We start from the raw sequence: 10,000 nt of genomic DNA on the forward strand, positions 1-10,000 counted from the left end.
ATGCCAGGGGCTGAATAACTCATTTCAGAATACATCTCTGTATTGGCATTCTGGTGGCATCACTCTTCCCTTCTCAGTAACTGATTCCTTCCTACGAGGGTGATAAGTGGGTGCTGTAATTGCTGAGTGGTATGTTTATACATATTAATAGAAACACAAACCACCAATCCTAGCCAGCACTTGAATCCCACAAGATTCAAAATGTAAACCACATAAAAGACACAAAAGGATCCAAGGATAGCAAGGAATTCTAGTATAAATTTCTCCTTTAATATAGAACAACAGGTACATAAGCACTTTCGTAGCAAAGCTACTTCATCAGATGTATGCTAAGACACAGACAGAACCATTTATATAATCAATTCAGTAAATCACATGACTATTCTCATTTAATACTAAAAGGTATATTACATCTATAAAAAAACTACATCCAAAGTTAATAACATTTCATCTACAACTAAGTGGCAAACACTAATACATTATATTAAAAAATAAAAAATGAATAAAATAAAACATTCCTAAAATAAATATTCATAATAATTCTTAAATTACTAACATCTCCCTTCCTGATGCTATTGAAAATACATTGCACTCCCATAAACTTAAAAGAATGGGAACTATCTGTACTTAATATATGCTTGGACAGGGCACTAACAATAATTTAACAGAGCAGTTAGAATCCAAATGGATAATCAGGCTAAGAGGAGACTTTGGGCATGGCCTTAATGATAGGGTATCCATCAAACCAAGGCTTAGAGCCAGAAGTTTGAAATAAAATAATATATGTATTCTATAACTGTTTAATGAACATGAAAATTTATTTTTGGAATTAATATTAGGGTAGTTAATTTAACTCAGGGGAGGATATTCTTTGTGTATGAGTGTTGATAAATGTCTCTGCTCTTTCTTGCATGTATTGGGAGCAGTAATGTATTTGTTAGTTATGTTTATTCCTCTACTGGTATGTGCTGTTTCACTTTCATTTGTAATCTCAAGAACTGAGCTGATGCACAAAATTTCGTTTAGGCTATATGTGTGTAGTTCTAAATGACAATAAAGTTTGCTTTAACTGTGACACTCTTTCATTCAGCCATGGATGAACATCTGCATGAAAGTAATGTATCCATTTGTGCTCAATACATTCTGTATTTAATATTATATCCCCCCCAGGATTTCTATTAACTGTTTTAATCACTCTAAAAGTAAAGCTATGTGTCATTTGCATATTCATAATATGCTTAGCTAGGACATTACTTTCCACTCTCCTAAGTACATCAGAGATATGTTCTGCAATCAGTTCCTTTAGCATCCTATTAGTTTTCCCTACATAAAAGGAGGGATTGGTTTAATATCTGTGATGTATAAAAGAATGAATGATTTTTAGCATTATTGAAAGCATTGAGGAAGAGTTGTCTTGAAAGCTTTGCTGTATTAAGCCTTTTTATATCATTTTGTATGCAGTTTGGATTTATTTCTGAACTGAACTTTTTCTCATGGAACCTCATCAATTTTATACATACCAAGTAGGGGAGTCACAGAAAAAAACATTCTCTACTAGATGCACATTTTTCTGCTAATTGTGAGTGTATAGCAATGATCTTAGGTCACCTATGAATGCTTATACGATTCTGTCATGACATTACTTGACAGATGAGCATCTGTTCTGTTTGGACAGCAATGTATCTGCTGGTGAAGCCTTGCAATTTAAGCATGCAGATGATCTTAGCTGTTACTGAGAAAGACATTAGGCTAAGAATCATATTATCATTACACCCCCTCAACAACAAAAGTAAGTCCATCACTTAAGCTACATAAAGTACCAACTATGTGACTTAAACCACTGTGAACCTGCCTACTACCAGCATATTCATTTAAACATCACTTAGACTTACCTCTCCCATGCTCCCAACCCCTTATTCCAAATCTGCCGACTTGTTAACCAGGACATATATCAAAATGTGTTTGTGTACTCAACATTCCTGTACATGTCAAGCATCCCCATGCACACACATATTGGAGATAAACTGTAGCTCTTTCATATCTATCCAGTAATTTTGAAATATGGCATACTACCTAAACAACTGCATGCCTACCTACTACAGCTTATTCACTTACATATCAGAAAATATCCCAGGTGATACTAAGGCTACATCTGTGATTACTAGTTATCAAATGCTGCGGCATCCTCCTGTCTGGGGATTTCTAAGCTACCTTTCTCTCAGACTCTATCCCACACAAAGCTACTATCCTTCTTTACAACTTTCTTGCCTCCCCTCAGGTGAATAAACTATACTTCTGGCATACCTTACTAATATCTTCTCATGAATACAGGATGTCTACAGGATGTCTACACATTAGATCTATCACATCTAACTAGTCATATTCTTTCTATTTGCCATCTCAGATTTGTTGTATTCTATTCATTATATCTACAATCTCAAACTAGTATATTCCTTATATCTACAAATTCAGACTAGTCATATTAATTGTACCGACCACCTCTAATTAACATTCTTTATACCTACCACCTCAAAACACTTATATTTATTATATCTCAAATCACATTGATGTTCTGCCGTTTACTCTCTTGAGACATCTAATATAACTCTGACCTAAGGCAGGTTCAATCCCATCTCTGCCACTCACTCATGCATGTGTATCAAAAGCAGAACAAAGTAGAGATGTGTGCTCCACTTAATGCAGGCATTATCTATAACTAGTTTGATCAGCCATGAAGCTTCAAATCACTAAATAATCCTAATTTGTTGTCAATTTCTAAAACCTGACTAAAGCCGGAGTTCTCTTTCCCTCTTCATGTTCTGGAGAGATGCTCCTGTCTAACCTGTTAGGACTCTGGCAGCACATGGGTGAAAGAGTCTTATTACTGTATAAAAAACACTTGAAAACATTACCTATGCAGTCAGCTCGCTTCACTGCTGAATATGGTCTGAACTGTTTATCAGCCACTTTCAGTCAGTGAATACCAAGCTCTGTATCAAGGTGACCAAGGTTCAATAACACAAACCAGTTAGTAAATAAAAGAAGAGGAAGACTTGTGATGCACCAGAACCAACCTTTATTGTAACATTGAACGCTTTCGTCCATAAAAATAATAACAGGATTCATCAGAACAATTTTAAAATGCAGACACCTCCCTTAAATACTCTCAATTGAACCACAATTAAGCAATTAAAAAACTAATTACATATTTAAAAGTTTTAAAAAGACAGTGTCACTATAACGGTACAAAACTAAATAATACAAAAACATTGCTAAATAACTGCTCAAAACCTTACATTATTTTACAAAAAACAACCATAGTTTTTCATTTTTAAAATACTCAAAATACTAATACATTCATTTAGCCTTGGATGTTCAGTGGCATTAAGCCTCAATTGCCAACGAAGCTCGCAAGCTTCTAACTGTTCTGGAACAAATCTGCCTTGTTGGTCATTAATAAGTTGCTGCACAACTAGAAACTTAAAATAATGATTTCTACATTTGTGTATGTGCCTAGTAAGTGCATTTGTATTAACCCCCTTAGAGATATCAGAAACATGTTCGTAAATCCTATTTTTAAGATTTCTACAAGTCTTCCCAACATAAAAGGCGGGACATAAACATTTGGCAATATAAACTACATTTTTAGAATAGCAGTTGTAACATAAATAAATATTAATTTTGAAGTTATTAAGTATAAAAAAAACTTTTGTTTCCAAAACATGTACACATTGTTTGCAACTACCACATCTGTAATTACCAAAACAGGCATTGGACTGTCTCAAATTGACATGATTTTGACCCCTTTCTAAAATATCTTTAAAATTTAAATCTCTCCTAAAAGTAAATCTTGGGGTATGACCAAAAAGTTGCAACAAATCCTCTTCTGAAGTTAGCAAAGACCAATATTTCCTAACTATAGAACAAATCTGTGGGGTTGACAAATTATAAGTAAGTGTATCTGTATCAAGGTGGTTTACCTTCCCCCTCCTGGCTTTTCTCAAGTACTAAGACAGGTTTTATTATAACAAAACAGCAGATTTCTACTGTTGATTGATGGACAACCAAAAGAGTGAAGCACTTCTTGTAATTTTTACTTTTTGAATAAGAGGTACACAGTGCATCAATATACAGCTCACTGCATTGTAGGAGTTACAAATTGAAGAGTTCTACAAAGATAAGTAAGCTGAGATGTCTTTGCTTTCCCAATCAGAATATTCTCTGCCCTACTGCCGGCCTTAGGCATAGGCCAACTAGGCGGCCGCCTAGGGCGCCACTCTAGTAGGGGCGCTTTTCCAGTATTTATTTGGTGTAGGTAGACCAGGATGGGAGCACCTGGTGGTGTGGTGGGGCACCCTAGAGCCCTTTTGCCTAGGGTACCAGTTGACCTAAGGCCCCTACAAAGTACAACCTTTTACTTATACTCACTAGGAAAGGACATGCACAACAGATGACCAAAGAATAACTCTCCTTACTTAACAACAGAATGCTGTTTGGTATAATTGGAATAGGATCTAAGACTGACTTAGTGATATATAAAACACTATGCGCACAAAAACTTGAGATATGTGATCAATTCAAGCCAGACAAACTTATATGGGTACAAAAGAATAACATATGATACACAGATCCTTAAAGTAGTTTCATATATCTGTGTTCTTAATAAATAAACTAAATATATAAAGTTAATTTAAATTTTTGCAGGAGGAGCAAGCCTCCCTCTTCCCCAAGATCCCTTGTTGTTTAATTAAACTACCTCCACATTTAAATTACATCAGAGAAATTCTAAATAGTTTATTTTACATGAAAATCACCATTTCTGTAAGGTGGTACAAACTCACAAGTAGAATATTTAAGCTGCAGAGGGTGTGGGGATGCACAGCAAAAAAAAAAAATGGTAGCATGTTTATTTGTTTGTATTTAAAGCTATACATAATACATTTAAGTAGTAAATGAATGCCTGTATGCTGTCATATCAAAATAAGTTTGATGTATCCTTTATTCAGCACTGCTCCAAATTATCCACTTATCCAACATTAAATAAATAGCGTGCATTATACTAACCTGTGTTTATGGCACTAGGTGCTATAGTTAATTATTAAGTGACTATGAACTTAATATTATTAAGGTTGTTGATGGAAATATTTAAAACAATAATTTTTAAAATTAGCATAGTTGCTGGACTTACCTGTGACTTCAGGAATACTTCCAATGCAGTCCAACTTGCCCTGAGTGCATGTGCTACACAAAATAAGAGGCAAAATTATACAAAATTACTTTCTCTTCACTCCCATGAGTGAACATATTTCTTACATGCATAACTGTTACCACACGCCTTTTATACCATTAAATGCCTAGAAAGAACAGTGAACCTGGGCAGCCTTCAGTAACACTTAACTGGATGTTTAATTTCACCTGGAAGTAAAAATGACCACCAATGCAAATGTCCATTGCTTAGTGAAATCAGTACAGATATGTATGAACTGCTGTGGCAGCTGAGAGCGCCATTGTCTTGGTCAGCCATAAGTATGGTTTCGCGTTCATCCCTTCCTCTTTCTCCTCCTCTCCTTCTTTCTTCTACCTTCTGCACTTAAGATACTGTTTACAATGGTAGTTAGTCAGTGTCCAGAGGAATGGGTCACAATGTGCAGGGTGATATCACATATTTCTATCAGAACATGCTAGAATGTCCCCAACATAGGCTGACCTTCCCTGAAAACATTGACTTCCTTGAGCCTCATTGCCTCAGACTGTGCCTTGTAGCCTGGTGCCACAGAGCTCACCTGATTGTATAATACATTATTTTATTTTATTTTATTTTACATTTGTTAACCGGGTTAGTCTGGCTGAGCTTTTGGCTCATTTTCAGCAGAGACCCGGGGAGAAAAGTTCCTCAGGACTAGAAAATAATTTATTACATTTTAGTAACATAGTAGTAACAATCAGCTATAGCATCTTACAAGCAGAGACCTGGAGAGAAATAAAGCTCCTCAGGCTGTTCAGTTATACAGAGTATTAACAATTGGCAGACAAGTATGTGAGTTGTTACAAACAAGGTTTCAAACAATTAGCAGAAGAAAATGTGACTAGTTACAATATTATTTAAGCTGCTTAGAGCTAAATGAGTTAATACATGATGCAGAGGTATGGGTGGCCTAATGGTTAAGGTGTTTGCCTTACAAACACAAGGTGCAGGGTTTGAGTCTCACAAGGGAAAATTGGCTAGGCTTACAATGGCTCGCAAGGGCAGTTAGCTTAGTACTAACCTAAGAATCTTAGAGAAACGTAAGCTATGATAGAGAAGATCACAAGAACCTGAAGTCATACCTTTCCTTTCTTACTATCTTATTGCATATAGTTTTTTATCACTTTGGTTCCTTCAGCACACTTCTTTGATACTTTCTAGGATAACTGTTTTTTTGTATTTTGTGTTCTAAGATTTTTTTTTTTTTTTTACAGAAGTGGTTAGCATAGCCCTTGCAGTCTCTAATTAGGATTATTTGTATATCTCTATAGAGTCTCTCCCAGTTTATCTATTATAATGAAATCTGTATACAGATTAAATGCAATGATTTAATAATTTATACGAGCATAAAGGTTTCTAACTTTATATACAGAAACATCATAAAGATCTACATGAAGAAAAAGTAAATTGGAAGAGAAAAATCATTATGCTGTATCAAAATTATAACTGTTATGAATCTATTTATATGAATTCATGCTTTTTGGGTTGCTTATGGATACTTGCTTATTGATTTTATATATTGTATACTGTTCATACATTTACAATGCCTTATGCGTATCCAGCCATTTTTAACTTATGTGTCTGTGAGTGCATTATAAGTAAGTACTAGGCTGGCTGCCCTTATGGGCCATTTTAAGCATGCTGGCAATGGTGGCTTGTTTAGACAGTAAGCTGGCAATAGTGGCTCGTTTAGATAGTATGCTGGTAATGGTGGCTCAATTAGATAGTATTCTGGCAATGATGGCTTGTTTAGATAGCATGCTGGTAATGGTGGCTCATTTAGATAGTATGCTGGCAATGGTGGCTCCTTTAGATAGTATTCTGGCAATGGTGTCTCGTTTAGATAGTATGCTGGTAATGTTGGTTCATTTAGATAGTATGCTGGTAATGGTGGCTCTACTGCATATAGGAATGAAACCCTGACTATGATCCAGATGACAAAGGTTTATTTAGCAGCCAGGATGTTGGATGAGATGGATGGGGATGGAACCGTATAACGAAACAGAGCATGCATGCCTCTGTTAGGGGTAGGACTGGAGGCATTCCTCCCTGGATGTGCACTCCATGTACAATCCTTGATGGAGGCCAACTGCATGAATCTACTCTTTGAAATTTGAGATAAAACCTCTTAAATCTACTGTATTGGCCGGTCATAAATGTAATTAAAGTCTAATTTAAAGAAGTATCTGTCTAGAACTGTGAAATTAAAAAACATTAAAATATGAACAGTTAAGAAATCCAGTGTATTAGTGGTTTCTATTGTTTCTAGGCAGATGTAATTAAGCCTTGTCTTTGTAGGTGGAACACATTGTTTGGTTACTATTGCTGAGGGGTAAGCAAACTATTACAATAAGTTGATGTAATGCTTTCTTCAAAAAGAAATGCTGTAATGGTTTCTGCGGAACACAACTGAGGAACGGGGAAATACAAATATTTGAGACTGGCCTTTGTTCAGTCTTGTCTTTGCTTGGAAGATAGTGAGGTGACCAGCTCCCTGTAATTTTTTATCTGTAATTTCTGCCTGTTATCTTCTAGGAATTTATAACATTAGAGGTTCAGTAAATTATCTGTAGAGGTAGTTAACTGTATGCGGTTATCCTGGGTATTTTTTCTTTAAATATTCCTAACTGTGTAACTAACTGTTATTTTTGAAATTAGTTGTGTACTTTCCTATTCCTCTGTAAGTTAATCTGTAACTGCTCTGTTTGCCTTATTGTTTAAATAAAGTTTATTTATTCACTTTTAAGCTTTTGCGGCTGGTCTTTTTATTATATGTACATTATTGCTATTTGTTATCATTTAACATTGTAGGTTAACGCTGGGTTCCCATCTCCATGCACCTAGATCATTTGAACGTGCTATCCAGTTAAAATATTAATATGTATGATTTCATATTTTGTTTGATCAACAGCAGTAGGTAACAGTAGATACTTTGCCATTCCAGGGTGGTGGCAGTACTACTGTGCCAGGAAGAAAGTTGTGGGTAATTGGAGAATTCCACCAGCCTTCCATTTGAAGGGTGTGGGTGGGTGTGTGTGTGTGTGAAAATAACTTTTGTGAAAGCCAGTTACCATGGGTAAGGGGCACTGGAAGATACTGTGGTTCACAGACAAATTAGTGAGGAAGGGGCTTAGGGTGCTAGGCCCAATAGTTAGTTCTGAAAGTGGCCTGTGTGCAAACTAATCTGGGGTGGAATTTGAAAGCTCAGACCTAGTACAGCAGTGCATATTCCTTTTATGTTGCTGGGGTCAGGTTGCATTTTGTGAATTGACAATTGAGTTAGACTTGTCTGCACTTTGTTTGTTTTTTTTAATGTTAACCTACTAGGTGGCAGTGATGTAATCCAAAAAACCATACTGCTGGTGCCAGCTGGGACAGACACCAGACAATAATGATAGTGGAGTCATCAATATGGTGGCACTGGTGGTATTCACACTTCAACCATCTGCTACACAGTACTTATCACATATTTGGCTGGCATTGGTAGGATTCAAACTTCATCTAGGCATGACACACTACTCATCACATATCTCATTGGCATTAATGGGCTTCAAACACCATCCATGCCACCATCCATCCATCCCACTCAGTTCCTGTTTATTTTCTTTGTGAATCTCCAGCTAATCTCAAGATAGTGACACTTCAATATGCTAATAGTAAATTAGCCATAGGGAAGAGTGTACCACACATGCCATGTATATTGTATTTCTGTATCAGCAGTTTTCAGCTCAGGGCAAATTATGTGAAGAATAGTAGAGAACACAAAATGTCTTTCTCTAAATAAAGCATTTCAAAATACACGATAATGTGCATACTTGTAACTTAATCAAACAGAAAAGGAAAATGTTTAAAAATAATCCCTTTAATTGTAATTTAGCAAATCTGAGTTCACCTCAGACACCTGACCATAAATGCATACATATTCATAAAAATAAACTAGAAACTTACCATGGAATTCCACTGTCATGAAGGACCTCCCCAGGTTGTATAACTAATGACTTATAGTAACAAGGACAGCTTTCCTTGGGTACACATGTGTCATCCTCAGTTAGGTAGGTACCTTCTTCACATACGCATCCATCAACTGAAGCAAACTGGATATCACATGTCACATCCTGAAAATTCAATGCACGGCAGCTCTTTTCACAAGAAGTTACATTGTAACTATACACCATTCCTTCTGGACACAGTTTTGCGTACTTTTCTAAAGAAAGAAGGAACACTAATTACAATTTACAGGATGAATTATCAGTGATACAACACTAAAATGAGCAGATATTCCATTATCTTTATTTGTGTGCATTTATTACTAGATTTGTGCATTTGGACATGCACACACGTGTAGGTAATTTGATAACAGTAAGTAAGACAATATAATAAAATAAAATACTGGTACTGACATTTAATATTGTTGGATGGATACTAAGAAGTTACAGAGATTTCATAAAATGTTTTAGGTTTGTAAATTTCAAGATGCTTCAAAATGAATTCATTACATATTCATAAGTACTATGTGGTCAGGAAATAGTTTTCAAATATTTTTTACCATATTCTTACTTTGTACAGATTCCTATTTTTGACCATATGAGTTGATAGTGAAGAATACAAGAGACACTTTATGTACTTTCTTCTGTTGTCATCTCAAGTATACAGTATTTATTGCTTGATAAGCAACAGGTCTATGTAATTAATTTCCAACACAGCTGGGGTGAGATGGGGGGGCTGACTACTATAGAAATTTGGACAAAGATCTTT

At 35.6% G+C, this 10,000-nt stretch overlaps 1 protein-coding gene across 1 annotated transcript in view; it reads right to left on the reverse strand.

Annotated features, from left to right (window-relative positions):
- Nucleotides 1-10,000, reverse strand: part of LOC122791500 (mucin-5AC-like) — a 272,677-nt gene that overhangs the window by 165,920 nt on the left and 96,757 nt on the right. The window contains exons 17-18 of the mRNA XM_044059242.1: nucleotides 9,194-9,449; nucleotides 5,189-5,241 (exon numbers count right to left, since the gene is read on the reverse strand). Of these exons, the coding sequence (XP_043915177.1) occupies nucleotides 5,189-5,241; nucleotides 9,194-9,449 (309 nt within the window). The remainder of the gene's footprint in view (nucleotides 1-5,188; nucleotides 5,242-9,193; nucleotides 9,450-10,000) is intronic.

This window comes from Protopterus annectens, chromosome 17.part0 (genome assembly GCF_019279795.1).
Source record: "Protopterus annectens isolate FY-2018-M chromosome 17.part0, PAN1.0, whole genome shotgun sequence".
Classification (NCBI taxonomy): domain Eukaryota; kingdom Metazoa; phylum Chordata; order Ceratodontiformes; family Protopteridae; genus Protopterus; species Protopterus annectens.